At 40.1% G+C, this 16,531-nt stretch overlaps 3 protein-coding genes across 5 annotated transcripts; 2 read left to right on the top strand and 1 right to left on the bottom strand.

Annotated features, from left to right (window-relative positions):
• Nucleotides 1-227: 227 nt before the first annotated feature.
• LOC140765244 (LOB domain-containing protein 1-like) lies at nt 228-1,135 on the bottom strand. The gene is made up of 2 exons (XM_073104221.1): nt 827-1,135; nt 228-731 (listed from the first exon to the last, which is right to left on the bottom strand). Exons 1-2 carry the CDS (start codon nt 1,049-1,051, stop codon nt 369-371), a joined length of 588 nt encoding a protein of 195 aa, XP_072960322.1. The 5' UTR covers nt 1,052-1,135; the 3' UTR covers nt 228-368.
• A 5,388-nt stretch (nt 1,136-6,523) lies between these two features.
• On the top strand, nt 6,524-10,230 carry LOC140765243 (probable beta-1,4-xylosyltransferase GT43A). The gene is made up of 3 exons (XM_073104220.1): nt 6,524-7,424; nt 8,783-9,065; nt 9,769-10,230. Exons 1-3 carry the CDS (start codon nt 6,778-6,780, stop codon nt 9,898-9,900), a joined length of 1,062 nt encoding a protein of 353 aa, XP_072960321.1. The 5' UTR covers nt 6,524-6,777; the 3' UTR covers nt 9,901-10,230.
• A 2,314-nt stretch (nt 10,231-12,544) lies between these two features.
• Nucleotides 12,545-16,238, top strand: LOC140765860 (protein IQ-DOMAIN 3-like). 3 transcript variants are annotated; one of them, XM_073105150.1, is made up of 6 exons: nt 12,545-12,700; nt 13,027-13,143; nt 13,233-13,541; nt 14,264-14,479; nt 15,003-15,122; nt 15,273-16,238. In XM_073105150.1, the coding sequence occupies exons 2-6, from the start codon at nt 13,069-13,071 to the stop codon at nt 16,017-16,019; spliced, it is 1,467 nt and encodes a 488-aa protein (XP_072961251.1). In that variant the 5' UTR covers nt 12,545-12,700; nt 13,027-13,068; the 3' UTR covers nt 16,020-16,238. The 3 variants fall into 3 exon arrangements, with proteins under 3 accessions (XP_072961251.1, XP_072961250.1, XP_072961249.1); XM_073105149.1 differs by having other exon boundaries at nt 12,573-12,700; nt 12,810-13,143; XM_073105148.1 differs by lacking the exon at nt 12,545-12,700 and having other exon boundaries at nt 12,707-13,143.
• Nucleotides 16,239-16,531: the final 293 nt, after the last annotated feature.

Below are 16,531 nucleotides of genomic sequence, written 5' to 3'. Positions count from 1 at the left end.
CGTTATCCTTTTAGAATTAATAAAAAGATTTTATCCGTTATTCCATCTCTTTACCCCCCAAGAAGCATAAAATTAGAGCAGCATGTGCTATGCAACCTCTCTCTCTCTCTCTCTCATTTAGTTTGATTCTCCCTACATGGAAGCGCGTCGTTCTTGTCGGCCATGCATGCAAATAATTACATATTATTATTATTATTATTATTATTCAAACTCAACAACGAAGAAAAAATAAAATTTATTACATTCTTCAAGTCAACATACAATAACAAATCATAACACTTAATTAGCAATATTTTCAGATCTTCGATCCAGTTATTAGACAACTATCTACGAGTCTCCAATTAATATGCAAGGATATATGGACCCACTCATGTCCACAAGGGCTCCTCCCAGATCGATGATCCCTGGCCGCCGTCGACGTCGAGGAAGAAGGCTGCGTCGTTCGAGAAGGCGGCGTGAGGTCCGGCGACGGCGTCGTTGAGAGGCTGAGGGCTACATTGCTGCTGGAACTGAGCCATCTCCATGCAAATGATGGTCACTAAGTTGGCTTGCTGCATCTGCATGTTGGTCAGATCGGCTCGGGCTCGGGCCAGTTGGACTTCGAGCTCATTGACCTGCTTTTGGAGCTGGCAAATCGCGCCGGCGCAGCCGTACACCGGGTCACGGATCCGGGCGTTGGCCTCGTAGACCATACTGCTAACAGCATCCGCCCGTTGACTCTCAGGCAGTTCCTGCAAGCCATCATTAGTGCCAACGTTTAATTAGCATTACACTCGGAAATAGGATAGCGTACAGAATGGCATCCCTAAATCTATGAGACTCCCACCTGCAATAATTTGATAATGTTGCTGGCCCCGAAGACGCGGTGGGCGGTCGTAAACTTTAAGGGCTCGGTCGGCGGGAAGTAAGGGGCGAGGACGCATTTCTCGACGCACCGGCGGCGAAGGATCTTACAGGCGGCGCAAGGGCTGAGTATAACGTTTGGAGGAGAAGACGTGGGAGAGTAGGAAGTAGTCGTAGTAGTAGTGGTGGTGGTGTCACTTGAATCCATCTAGAGAAGTAGAGAAAGAGAGAGATGAGAAGATATTTGAGTTGGTATACGGAGGACGGGTTTCCTTCAGCCCAGGAGTTAATATATTTATAAGTGGGGGGGAAGGAGGAGAGAATTGGAGATTATAATGGGGAAAGGGATGAGGTCAGGACTTTTTGGGGTACAGATCTCAGCTATTAGTATATGTGAATTCAATATTTTATACCAACTGAGAATAAATACCAACGAGAATCTAAAGAAAGAAAGGCCACTGAAATTTAATCTCTTTAAAGATTTGGACCGATTAAGTTGCAAAATTGGAATTATTCAACATGGTTAGGAGAATTAGGCTAACCTTATATGACCCTAGATGGTTATGCCTATTACCACAAGGAGGAAAATGTTTGTTTCGTGCTATATTAGTTTCTTTAATTTTCTATTTCTTTTTTTGTACCTGTTAGGTGGATCAGTTGTACACTCCTCCTAGTTTGTTTGATATAGCCTGTGCCACGTTATTAATTGAAACTTTTGTACTCCTTCTAGCTCACAATTAAGGAGTTGCAATTTGAATAACGTACTCTAGTATACATGTAAATATATATAATTGCTATGGTAAGGAAATACAATCTGATCATTTCAAAGGATAGTACGAGTTAATATTATTAGTAGACCACTTTGCTTAAAGAAAGCCACATATTATCTATATATAAAGGCAATACGAGAGAAGACTAACGAGAGAAATTAATCAAAGATATAAAAATATAATGATACCCAACTAACTTCTCATGCATATCATATTACTTTGACCTCAGAGTCCCTTTCACTTCTTCTTTGATCGCATTAGATGCTCCTCACAGCGAACCCAAACAAAGACTTTATGATGCCACATGGCTTTCATTGTCTAAATTTTTGCCACAAGAAGGAAGTAAGTCAAAACTAATGATGTATATCACTCACTATCACCAGTCCTCCATCAATTAATGAGGTCATATTTGTTTGAAAATACAAGCGATTTGCTCGTTCTGCACGAGCTTCTAGTACTACAAGAACTCCTTCCCATTTTTCTACACGATGGAAACTTTTAACATAGACAACAATGGACTTGATATGATCTTTTATGATTAATGTATCCTGTAACCAAGTAGAGTCTTCTTGTCCATCTACACCCATGTGTGATGTGGCTCACCTCCAAGCTTCCTAAGTCTCCTCATCCTCATCCTTCTACAAATTCCTCCATGTTCTCCAGGTCGGTATTGCCGTGTGGGCCTATTATTCCACAAACAAGAGATTAAAGAAAGAAAGAAAGAAGAAGAAGCAAGGGCTATTCACTTCTCCCCTCGTCCTCTATTGCTTTTAATTAGGTCAATATGTATGAAATGTTCTTTTTAAAATGATGACAACTCATCTCTAATTCCTCTTTTACTATTAAGACAAATAAAGATAGAATTTCGTTTAAGTAATTCCTTAGTTTGTATCGAATCTTCTCGGTCCAGTATAGTTTGTATTGTTTGCAGTGGTAAGTTAATTAAGTAGATATCGAAAAGCCTCCACTAACTCCTCCCTCTGGTTCTTGGCATCGATCCTTATCGAATCCATGCAACGTGTAAATGAGCCCACACGGCATTAACTTTAAGCTTGGATCTGAGCAGTTTCCCACTCCATGCATTGGATAATTCTAGTAGTATTAGTGTGCAGATGATATCGATGCTTCCACTACTGACTACTACTGCGGCCTACAGCTAAGGAAAAAGACTCTACTTTTCTCCCACATCTCTCTCTCTCTCTCTCTCTCTCTCACACACACACACACACACACACACACACTCAATATCACTTTACATACGATGGAGTGTCGTTGTCTCAAATTGGTCCCTTTCCTTTCCTCCATGCAGGAGACTCCATTAATCTTCTTTTTTTCCATGAAACTTTTTCTCTTTCCTTTGTATAGGGAGGCTGGTTGTCAAGAGATGAGGTTGGAAGGCACATCAAGAAATGTAGACCAACTTGTCATCATGGAATACAAGGATTTAATTAGCTATCTACTCGTCCTTTGTGGGGTCTTACTAATTACGACTAGCAATGCCACTTTAAAAGGCAGGCATTAATAGTACTTCTGGAAGCTCAGATTAGTTTAGAAAGTTCCATAGCTAGACAATTAAAAAAGAGAATAATATTTAACTTTAAAAAAAAAGAGAAAATCAAATTTATTGAAGTTATAAGCTGCAGACTAGCAAGAATTAATTACAAATGTTTGTATTCTATTGATATAAGAGAAGACGTATTGCATATAAAGTTATTTTTTGTGAATATATGTGCCCTTCTAAGATCTCTTTTTTATACTTCTTTAAAGTTTATATATATATATATATATATATATATATATATATATTTCAAAATATATGTTATTTGCCTATAGACTTTTCTTATTACTTATTTGGTTAAGCTGGGCTGGGTCGTGTTAAACTATAATTAATGCAAACCGAGCCTACGTCCAAGCCCAAGCCGCCTATTTAGCCATGTATGAGAAAATTAGTGGGCTGGGCCATTAGCCCAAGATGCTCAGGCAACAACTTAGATGTCGAGGGAGAGGATCCGATCATCCCGAATCGGAGTTCGAGGCCTTCTCCTCCATGGCAAACCTGGTGGATTGTACAAAGCGGCGACCCTCGGAATCGGATAGCACTATAGCAGTGCGAAGAGGACGAAGGCTTCTTTCCGGGTACTTCTCCGATCTCTTAATCGAGCTTCTGATCGAAGCGGGCAGCAACGACCTCGATATCAAGGAGGCCGCGTAGCATGTACTCCTCGATGCGGTCCAAAAGATTGGAGGATCGGATCCTCTTCTCTACCAGATAACGCCATTGCTCGTGAACCCAGAGCTGCAACCTCGAGAGTATCACCTCCTCGTTGAACTCCTCAACCGAGTGCTCCAAACATCGAAAGCTTCCCAGGCTCAACCTTTCTTTACCAATATCGTTGTAGCCATCCAACCTTTCCTCCCGGCGAACATTGACGATGACTCGCATTATCTCGTCCAAGCGAGGGAGATCGTATCCGTTCTAAGTAAAACGGCCGACTTGGACGCCATGCTCGCAGTTATAGGGCCGCAAGCAATGGATGCCGCCGGCTACGTGAGAGACGCAGCCGTGAGGACGTTCGGAGTGGTGGCGTCCGCGTTGGGGACTCCTGCGGTTTTGCCAACTCTGCGAGATCTCTGCTCGGGTTCTATTACCTGGGAGCTCAATGCACGGGCGTCGAGATCATCCAAGGAATTCTTTACGATCATAAATACCGCGAATTTGTTCGGTTCACAGCTCTCTCGCAGCTCTCACCGAAGCCACCGCGCGATTTGGCCTCGGTGCCCAACAATTACGCCAGTTTGGCGGCGACGAGGATCGCTGCGCTTTGGTGAAGCTACAAAGCTCTGTCCGTCCTCTTATTGTTCCTACATTGAGGCCGAATTGGACTCTGTATGTGTTTGTGGCCGATTCAGGAGAACTGCTACTCTCGCAAGATGAGTAATGCGTGTTGATTGCTTTGAAGGGTTTCAAGCAACTCTTCTTTCTTCCAAGAGTTAAAGCGAAACCATTCCATGATATATTGATATGGTGGAGTGTACTGTGTCTTCAGATTATTCAAGTAGGACCTTTCCTTTCTCTGATACTAAGAGCTCCATTTTCCATCAACATGCAGTCAACTGTTTCTTGATGCAGTTTGTTGGTCCCTTTTTATCATGCAACCATGGTGAGTGAGGTTTCTTTGCGCATCAAGTAACGGCAGACAGGAAGTAGGGCATCAATGTTGGTTGATTTACACGTCTATGAAAGAGCTATTTTCCTTGGATTTTATGGTGCTCTTCTAAGTGTAGTCAAAATTTATCTGGTAAGATGCCATTAATAAGTCTTTTTTCTGCAGCCTGATTCATATTCCTCCTAGCACATAAGCTTGATTAAACTTGTCGGCCTACCAAGATTTGATTTCCTCCATGAAAGAGTGCCCTTAGATCTTAATCTAGAGCAAGCAACCAATAATCTAACTCTAAGAGTTAATTTTACTGTTTATAAAAGTCCATGGGCTTGTGGGCCGGAATGAAAACCCAAAGTTCTTTCCTATGGGCTTTGGTTTTATAATTTAATTATATTTAATTTTTCGCTTTAATATATAAATCTGGGTATATATATATTATATTTGATGTATACACATAGTGCACACTAAATCAACGATGACTAGTTAAAAAATTAAATTAATAAAGTCTAATTATTCCCTTCACGTTTGAGAGGTACGGAAAGATATCCATCCAATAATTTAAGATTAGAAATAATCTCACTTAAAATCCTTTAAATTATTTTATGAGTTTTTTTTATTACTCATATATACTCGCTTAAATAAAAAAAAGAAGAAGTAATTATACAGCAACCAAAAACTCATGTGGTTTAATTGAAATGTTCTGCTTGAGTCTAATTAAATTGATGTGGACTAATAATCTTAAGGGTTGTCGTAAAAGGATTTTTTTAATACTTAAACAACGACTCTTAAGCACATGAGTCCACAAACAAAGAAAATATTGCACATGAAAGACAACTAGCCAGCTAATAAGGCCAATCTTCAGTTCAACTGGCTTCTTCTTGAACATTCTGATAAGAAACCACCCACTAAGACCACACAACAACAAACCCAAACTTATCTTTTCCGATAACGACTTGAGCCGAATAAGTCTGTCTATCTATCCGACTCGTCTTATTCCAATTTCCACGCTCCGCTCCGGTTTAGACTCTCGTACGACAATCCTCCGCATCGGAAAACCCAACGACCGAATTTAAAAATGTAAAAAAGAAAAAGAAAAAGAAAGAGGTTGTAAAACATCATATGTTTCTAACCCCCGCTCGTACTTTATATTTATTTCATCCAAGGACAAACCCGTGGGACTGGAACTACTGCATGTGCTGATGGGCCTCCCAGAATTGATCTCTTATTAGGAGAGAAGGCATTAAGGGGCTGGTGAGGAGCAATGGCGGGGTTCCTTAATTCCGCCACAAACTCTCCCGCAGAGTCCTTTTAGGTGCCGCGTTGCAATCCCAACAAATAAAATTGCCACTTCGCCTTCCACCCCTTTCCTTTAACTTGAAGAGAAGACTTTGTTGTACAAAAAGTAGAATAAGGGAAAAGCTGAGTGTACCCTAGCCTAGCTGTTCCCTTTGATCATTCTATGCACAGTGGTTTGTTATTACCCCCCACCCCATTGTTATTATTGTTTATAGCTAATATTTTCTCTCCTTTTTTTTTTCAAGATTATGGATATGTCACTCCCTTTAAATGAATATTTTTAAATTTAACTTGTAGAATGCTTAAAATTAAAATTATTTGGCCGTAAAAATGAAGAGGTAAAAATAAAATTTTTTAAGCCGCTTAAATCGTCACCGACAAAGTTCAAGTTGAGAAAATGAAACTTTCCTGGGTACTATTAACACAGTTAGCGGAGCACCAAAGGTTTCCACCCAACTAAATCCCAGAGACCAGACCACCGTCACCAAACGCTGTGCCTCCGAACCTGAATAGTGAAAATACACAGCGACACACATTTGAGCTCCCGCGTCGTCTTCACAAATCACCCAATTCCTCCCTCTGATTTATATAAAAGCCTCTCCTCTCCCCTTCTCTTCCACCTACATCGCTTGCACTCTCTCTCCTCCTCCACTAGAGAGAGAGAGAGAGAGAGAGAGAGAGAGAGAGAGAGAAGGAAGGAAGAAATGGGGTCGTTCGACATCCGATCCAAGAAAAGGATCCAGCTTTGGAAGAAGGCGCTCCTCCATTTCTCTCTATGCTTCGTTACGGGCTTCTTCTCGGGTTTCGCGCCGACGAGCTCGGCGTTGTATCCGAATACGATCCCGACCCCGAAGGTCGAGAGTATCGAACCGTTGCAGAACACCATCGAACCCGCCACCGTCAACCGTAGCCTCAGGGACGACTCGTCGTCGTCCGCGACGACTCGACCGACCGCCACCGTCCCCTTCGACCCCAACGACGATAGCGCCGAGTCGAATCCCCGCGGACTCCTCATCGTCGTCACCACCACGCGGTCCGACGACGAGTTCAAGGCCGCGTCTTTGACTCGGCTGGCGCACACCTTGAGATTGGTGCCCCCGCCGCTGCTGTGGATCGTGGTGGAAACGATCTTCGAGGCGCCCAGGACGGCAGAGATGCTGCGCCGCACTGGGATCATGTACCGACACCTGACGTTCAAAGAGAACTTTACGGATCCCAACGCCGAGGCAGATCACCAGAGGAATGTGGCGTTGAATCACATCGAGCACCATCGGCTCACTGGAATCGTTCACTTCGCGGGGTTATCCAATGTCTACGATCTCCAATTCTTCGAGGAGATTAGAGAGATTGAGTAAGTTTTCTTTATTCCGCCACCAAAAGAGTTTAATTTTTTTTTACATGATTTCAGTCAATTAATCTTGAGTCGTATTCATAGTTGGGCAAAAAATTTTCTCTCCTTTGGAACCATCCGAGCTTGCACATATATTTTCCAGCCTGTCTAAATTAAATATGTCGGGATACAAATGGGAACTCTGTGCTTGATTTCTTTTGAATTTAATGGTAGCCTTTTTCTCTGCTCTAGTATTGCATCTAGATGATGGTTTTTTTTCAAGGAAATGAGTAAGAATTCTCTGTCCAAATTTATCGACATTTTTTTCCTTCAAATATTCTTCACTTATAAAATTGAAATAGAAATTAAAAGGATTTTGAGTAAAATGTTGTAAAGAATTGGAGATTTGATGTCATGGGATGAAGCAAGTGGGAAAAGAGAGAATGAGTCAAATAATATTTTGGGCTTGACAACAATAACAAATGCATGCTTCCTATAATTTCATCTTTTACTTCTGTATACTTAAACCTCACTTCTACCAATGAGGATGTTTGTTTTCATTGATTGCAAAGTAGGGTATGGACCTATTTCTTTAATAATAAATGTTGCCCATCACTTCTGACTGATTCCATTCCCTTACTACCCTCTTCTCCTATTATTGGCTTCCAAGATATTTCTTTCTTCCTCTCAATAATTACATGAATCTCAAGTAGCTATTTTTTAATGTACATCATTGAAGAGAAACCAGGAAGTGGTCATATGCAGCTCCTCCTGACCCATGAAGAGTAGTTCTATCTCAAGACTCAATTCTTTTCCTTGGTATTTGATACCATGAATTGGACTTCTATAAGAAGTCGCCTCGCAATACCTCTTGCTATAAAGAAATCTCTTAAAGCTGTTTTTCTCTCTGTGTGTGTGTTGATAGATAAGGATGTCCCTTTTTCTATGCTCTTTCCCACCAACTCTACCTAACTTTATGGTCTCTTTTAAGCTGTTGCACATGCTCTCCTTTACTAAGGTCATTGTAAAACAAATGGGATCATCATTTTACATTTCCCTCGTGTCAGTGAAACAACTGGGAGCCCCTTCAACTTCTCACAAGAAGGGGAAAATTTAAATGACAATTTAACATAGGTTGCTATAGTTCCTAATCGCATGCTCCTCCACCAACTAAGATTCTCTATCATTATTATAATGGGCATTTACTGTCTCCTTCTGAAATACTCTATGTTATTGTATTTTTTAGAACTTTGCTGTTGATATTTGGTATATACCTGAGAATATCCCCTGTATTTGTGAATTGCAATTCATGGGAGTATAATTGATATATGATAGGTCACATTTACTCTTCTCACATGGTTTCTTGTGAAAATTTGCAGAGTTTTTGGCACATGGCCGGTTGCGATGGTGTCGGCAAACAGGAAGAGAGTGGTCGTAGAGGGACCAATTTGTAGATCATCAAAGGTATTAGGGTGGTTCACAAAGGATATAACTGATGGTACACCGAGAGCCTTAACATCTGTGACTGAGACTGATGTGAGTAGCGGGGTCATAGGCTCGAAGCCTCAAAAGATCAATATTTCGGGCTTTGCTTTCAACAGTTCAGTATTATGGGACCCGGAGAGGTGGGGTCGCCCGACATCTTTGCCGGACACATCGCAGGTTAGTCTCTATTCCTCTTCTCAATTAAGATGGATATTCATAGTCAAATTAAAATTCAAACTAATTTATCATGCCAGCACATATTTTGTTTGTGATGTTTTAGATGTGGTCTAGTCCCTCGCTTCTTCCAAAAAAAAATGACAAATTTTGTTTGTGTTACGCATTCTAAATGCCGACTGCGTTCTTCTGTTTGACAAAGCAATGCGGTCAAATGAAGCATTCTCTTAGAAAAACTGATGTGCAAACTTTCGAAACAAAAGTACATCAGTAGCCGTCTAAAATTGCCTTAGGTTTCAACTACTTGACTCCAGGTTGTAATTGCATGTTGTTGCAAAGTTTAAGCATCTATCTTTCATTCTTCTTCTACTCCTATTTAACTAATCATGACTTCTACATGCATGAGATTCCTGCCAGTAGTTTCTTTCAAGGCTATTTCAAGAACTAATGTATTTAATCAGTGGAAGAAAAGGCTTATTTTTTATCCTCACCAACAAGTCTAATGAATAGGATCTTCCCTCAATTATTGCCGCAAAGTTCGCTAATCACCCAAGCTCAACCATTCTTGTCAAATGCTATATGCCACCAAAACTCTAGCAAGAGGGGTCCAATGATTAGGATGCCAATATGACTCATTCTCACTCAACAACTATCTTTCTTAGATTCTAACCGCTAATTCTAATGTCTCTTATGATGATGATTTCAGGACTCCATCAAGTTTGTCCAAGAGGTGGTCCTAGAAGATGAGGCCAAATTGAAGGGCATTCCTTCTGACTGTTCCCAGATCATGTTGTGGCATCTTCACATACCAAGGTCCACTCAACCAGCCATTTTCTAAACAGGAGGTAGTAAGTAACACAGAAAAAGTAAGAGGAAAGAGAGGAGAATGGGGGGAATCCAAAGGGGTTATTGTAAATGAGAAAAGCTTGCCAGTAGTTTCAAATTTTCTTTTTGGGTTTGTTTAGGGGGAGTCAGAAATCTCCCTAGCAATATTATTTATATTGGTTTCTTTGCTATATTCTTTTACTCTTGTTTCTTTTTTTTTTTTTTTTACTTTCATCTGTGGGGTTTGTTTCCAGGCCCCTTCCAAGTTTCAATTGGCAATATGTATACCAAATGGAAAGGACGGACAGGGGAAGCACACTTTCCTACTGTTCTTATATGTTCATCTATAACTTTTGCATCATGACAGGCAAGTGCTTGCTTTTTGGATCCAACAACCAAATAATAAATGTGAGTAGAGACATAGATCTGAGGCTTTCCTGGTAGACCCAGAATCTGGTGATACAGTAGTGAGATTGCTGTTGGTAGAAAATGCAACTGGTGAGTATTGAGTATTTCTGAACCATTTGCTACATGGATCCTGCCCTAATGTTGGGCAAAAGAATAGTTCAAACCTGCACCAAAACTTGAGTCTAAATCTGCATTCAGCCTGCCATTAAATTTACAATCCATGCTGCTCAGAGTTCACAGTATTCGGGGATAAACTCTATAGTAATTCACAGAGATACTTTGTTTCGTAACAAAGTTGAGCCTTAAAATTTTTGTTAAAAAAATAAAAAAATTCTTAAGAATTTCTCCTATGGAATCTAGAGGCTTCAGTGTGCCTAACTATGCCTCGGTGGACAAGATATACACCAGAAGATACATCTCTCTCTTGCCTACCATTAAGCCTTCTGTAGAAGAAGAATTTGGTTTTCTCTTCTACTCAAATGTAGAGTTCCTAGGTGTCCTTACTCTTCTATTAGAAAGAAATATAGCATTTATTCCTGTTTGAATAGAGTTAAACGTCTAATTTACTTTTGAGATAGTTGATGATCTCATGCATATTACAACGTCACTTTCGGAGGAAGAAGCAGCTTTCAGGTTCACAATCAGACGCAGACTTGCTACTTGTCGATTAATACTTAGGCGACTATTTATCTACCTTCAAATCCACCATTATTTTAGAAGAGTGGATATTTAATTGACATCACAACTTTTAGATTTTTGTCTGGAGAATAATTACAAGCTCATCATGCCACCATGCATTACGACGTGGAAAATTAGCACTATATTATTCGACTAAGTGCAGTAGTTAATGATAACTTTCCGTAATGAGTTTCTAATTATTAGGAAGTAAGTCGATGAAATCTTATGCAGCATTACGAAGTCTTCACGCAGTCAAAAATGTTTCACTTTCACGGACTTCCATCAAGAACAAATCATGACTAGGTCAATAATTTTATCTATTTACAATTTGGGCCCTACCATTTCAATCTTTATATTTTTCGAGTCCTTTATTTTAGACTTTATTATCAGAAAACACCCTACCATTTCGCTATTTCGATATCAACCCCAATGTAAAGTAATTTCGTCAAATAATTACAATTTTCCAATCTTTAGCATTATATAGACAACTAATGGGCCTCAACGGGTCGGGCTAGAATCTGAACTAACTGTTGATTGCCAAGTGTCCCGGATGCAGTAAATTCCTATAGATAGGCTCCGTAGACGATCTCTTCCCGCCGACACTCTAGGCTCGAGTTATATCACCGGTGGTCCCAACGCCAGTTACGCCACAACTTAATTAAAGTTCACGAGCTTGGTGCTCGGTCATTTTCTCGTTTGTCTGGTCACCGCTTCCGCGGTGGTGACCATGAAGCCTATCACCGCGAAGCACCTCAACTCATCTCCCGACAAATCCCCTTTTATCTAGCGGATAAATTAGACAGTTAGTTATCCGATAGAATAACCCAAATGGAAATCTTTACACCATTTATTATCTAGACTAAAGTATAATTATTGTTTATTCTATTATATTTAACTAAAAGATATTATAAAGAATTAGATAAACTTTTCAAAGTATTTAAAATAATAATTAAATTTTAAATGACAAATATAATATATATATATATATATATATATATATATATATTTTAAATGTATTGCAAATTTTATTTAATCTCTAATGAGTATTTTATATTCGACATGTGTGTTTAAAAAATTAAAATGACACAAATAAAATTATAAACGGTGAAATAAAATTAAGTATAATCAGAGAGTAGTAAAAATATAATTTCCCTTAAACCAAAGCATAAAAATATCAGTCGTTCTTATTCACAGAAGATAAATTCACCTCCTATCCCAACTATATTTGCGACTAGTACACCAAAAGCTTGTTATTTAGTGCGAGTAATACAATAATATGTGACGACAGAGAATAAATAATTGCATAAGAACATATGACAGCTTCTTACAACCACTATGGGAACGATAATAGTAGCTAGATTTGACAAACAGAATGTGACGATCGACAGTGTTAATGGAGATATGAAATTTTTAAGTACAGTTAGTTGTGCTGTCAAAAGAACGCAAGTGGCCAGTGGATCGTATGCAGCCGAGTGCAGGAATTTCCTACATGGGGTACTTGGCTTAAGGTGATTGGACAAGTAACACTCGCTACTACACCTTGCTTCCGACGGCAGAGAGAAGGGGGGAGAAAGATTCCCTCTCCTTTGTTTCTTGTCTGTTTCCAAGCTGTCTGCATCTTAATTCTTTTTTTCCTTATTAGTTGCCGTACTTGCTCTTGGTATAGAGAGAGAGAGAGAGACGTAGAAGAGAGGTGGTGATTGTTTTGAAACCAGTGAGGCGCCAAGGTATGGGCTTTTGATTACTGTGTCGTCTTTCTATTGTTCGTTTTGATGGATTTTATCTACACGACGTTGGATATAACTGAAAGTTCTCTTCTTTCGTGGGGGAATGGAGAATGGGATATGGGTCTTGTAGATTTCCGTGTGCTGGGTCTTGCTTTGTGGGAAAGATCCGATTTTTATGATTTTTCGTGTTGATGGATCTATGAAGGAGAAAGATTCGGGTTTAATCCGATTTCTATGAGAACTTTGAGATCTGGGTCTTTATGACGGAATGACATGATCCCATTTTATTTGGGAATTTAATTTGATTTGGTACTGTTGGATTGAAGATTCAACTGGAGGAATGTGGTAAGGGAAGGTGAGATAAGAAGATGGGGAAGAAGGGCAAGTGGTTCGGTGCTGTCAAGAAGGTCTTCAGCCCTGAATCTAAGGAGAAGAAGGATCAGGTCGGTAAATTACTTTCCTTTGCTCTATCAAACAGTAACTCCAATTGGGTTCTTCTCAAAATGCTACATTTTATCCTTATTATTACCAGAAATCCAAGAAGAAGGGGCCAAAACATTCGGACGCTGGCCCTTCGGAATTGTTGGAGAATGCTGTTCCAGATCCAGGTCCTCCATCTTTGCCCCATCCCGAGGAGGTTGAACTGGTAGAGGCTGAGAATGAGAGGAGCAAGCATGCCTACTCTGTTGCGCAGGCAACTGCAGCCGCTGCAGAGGCTGCTGTTGCTTCTGCTCAGGCTGCCGCAGAGGTCTTTCGCCTCACGACATCAACAAATTTCTCTGGCAAGTCGACAGAAGAGATTGCGGCAATCAAGATCCAGACTGCTTTCCGAGGCTATCTGGTATATGAAGTTAATCCTTGTTTTTAGTTTCAGATTTAAAGCTATGAAGTGCCTGAAATGTTTTGCTTGCTGAATCGTCTGACTTAGTTTTGTTTCATAGAGACAAGGATCCCTAATTGTGAATCTCTTAGTATAAGCCCCTTTTTTCTTACGTTGTGATCTTAACAGTGACGCTATTTCAAGAAGAACCCATGTCCGTTGTCCATTGTCGTGCAAGTAGTTTACTTCTCTTTTGTACTAAATAGAGAATTAGAATGGAACTCATTGCAGCAATGACGGTTGGTAAAATCCATTTGTTTCCCCTTCAATACTATCTAGTATCACGCGTCCGATCGTGGAGCTTTAAGTAGTGTACCTCAAATATTAGTCGCCTTCATGATTGTAAGGTAACAAATAAAACCTCGCTTTGAATGGGTTCACAATCCATCATCATTTGGGTTGAGTTCTCTAGCAAAAGGTTGTTCATCTTGTGTCAGCCCAGAGATATATTGTCTCTATTCATGATCTTTCTTTTTGACTTCTCTGGCAACTTTTAAAGCTTTGGTCAAGTTCCAACTCCCAACTATAATGTAAGATGTGCAATGGCGCTTAACATACCCTTTTCTCTTGAACTCACCGCATGTTAATCTAGTGCTATATAAACTAAACTCTTGCTTTTGAAGAATTACGGCTTATGCTGATCAGTCTATCTACACAATTCTATTTTGCTATCTATTCTTTAGGCAAGGAGAGCACTGCAAGCCTTGAGAGGGCTGGTTAGGTTGAAGTCATTGATTCATGGTGATTCTGTTAAACGTCAAGCAACTAGCACATTGCATTGCATGCAGACTGTGGCTCGCATTCAATCACAGATTCGTGCAAGAAGACTTAGGATGTCAGAGGAGAACCAGGCTCTTCAGCAAAAACTGCTCCTCAAGAATGAAAAGGAACTTGACAGTGTAAGAACACAGATATCCTTCTGGTATTTCATTAGTTGTACGAAAGTTTGGCAAATGTGGTTTATCATACTCTTTTTCTTCTCATATAGACAAAAGGCACATACTCATTTTGATTGTCTCTGATGCTAATGATCAGATGATGCTGATGAGAGATGTTGATGCTCTATCAACAACATATATTTAGTAGATCAACAGCAATTATTCTTTTTCATTTATTCCCGAATGGTGGGCACGAGAAGAAGTGCAGCATGATTATTAACTCCTTTTAGAGGCATATTTCAGCATCTACTAAACTATGGAATACACTTTACTGGGATAATTTGAAGCATTAAGATATGTAAATTGAAGTGCTAAGTTGTAGCAATCTGTACAAAGAAGAGAATAGTGGTGTTTCATCAGGGTTTATCTGCATACACTGCATTCATGTTGCTTGATTTTGTCAAAAGATTTTCATTATTGTACTCAGTCATATACATGACCCAAATGAAGGATTTTAACCAATTCGGCCATTCCTATGCAACAGATGGGAGACGACTGGGATGATAGTCTGCAATCCAGAGAGAAAATTGAGGCAAGCTTAGTGAGCAGGCAAGAGGCTGCAATAAGAAGAGAAAGAGCTATGGCTTATGCATTTTCTCATCAGGTACTTTGTGTATGTCACACCGCTTTGTAAAGTGTCCTTTCTCCCATGCATTCATGTTCTCAGGATTTCCCCTTAATATAGTTGTTTTAGTTGAGCACTTCTGATAGTTCTTTGCATGTTTCAATCTCTTTACGAATTTCTCTGTGGCAGTGGAAGAGTTCTTCAAGGTCAGTGAACCCAATGTTCATAGACCCAAACAACCAACAGTGGGGCTGGAGCTGGTTAGATCGTTGGATGGCTGCAAGACCATGCGAGACCCAAAGCACAGTAGATAAAGAAGTAAACAACGACCGTTCATCTACAAAGAACATGACCCAAAATGCTGGAGAAGGGGAGATAACAAGAGCCTATGCTCGTCGTGATGTTAAACCAGACCAACCCTCAAAGACAACACCAAAGCCGACCCATCTGGCCTCCAAGCCGACGACACCATCCCCCAAGCCGACGGCACTATCCCCCAAGCCGACGACATCAACTACTGGGAGGAGCAAATCAACCACACTGAAAAATGGAAGTGCTCCTGGTGATGATGATGCAAGAAGTGTAGTCAGCGTACAGTCAGAGCGGCCGAGGAGGCACAGCATGCCAGGGTCATCTATACGCAACGATGAGAGTCAACTGAGCTCTTCAGCAGTTCGTAGTTTTATGGCGCCCACTGAATCTGCGAAAGCCAAGTCTCGCTTCCAGAGCCCATGGAATGAGGAAGTTGAGACTCCAGAGAAGGGAGGATCCATTGGCTCTGTTAAGAAGAGGTTGTCTTTCCCTGCCGGTGATAATCCTAACATGGCAACACCAGTAGGAACAAGACGCCATTCGGGTCCTCCTAAGGTGGAGATTGCAGTGAACGACGTGGAAGCGCATGTGGAGCTCTATGCAAGCAATGGTGAAAGCAGGTAGAGTGTCATACAGCAACAAAGAGAGAAATTACTCCAGTGAAGATAAGAAGAATCTATTTGATCCCTTTCTCATCGTTTGAAGTGAGATAATCATGCGAGGCAGCTAAAGTAAATTGTTCTCTTATTTTGACATACCACCTCATTATTTGTAACAGGATGTTTGTGTCTTTTTCTATCCCTTCTGTTGTTGGCGTTCAATGAAATATACATGTTTTACTCACAGCTGTGTCGATTTACGACTTTAGTACAGATAATCTTATCTTTGATGCAGCCAAGCCACCGTAATTATCTCGCATTCAAACCTACAGACAGCTACTTGAGGCCAACCTGTTAGGTCTTGGTTAGTACAATACTACAATACAATAATAGGACAATAAATGGTAGCTGTAATATTATTTTATTTCATTTTTTAATTTAACATATAAAATTAAATATATACATATATATATATATATATATATATTTTTATGGTTGATACACATTTTGTTATAATAGAAAACAGATAATTTATAT

The sequence above is a fragment of the Typha angustifolia genome, chromosome 8, assembly GCF_048772165.1.
Source record: "Typha angustifolia cultivar Huaian chromosome 8, ASM4877216v1, whole genome shotgun sequence".
In the NCBI taxonomy this organism is placed as follows: Eukaryota; Viridiplantae; Streptophyta; class Magnoliopsida; order Poales; family Typhaceae; genus Typha; species Typha angustifolia.
This window is presented reverse-complemented; position numbering and strand designations above follow the sequence as displayed.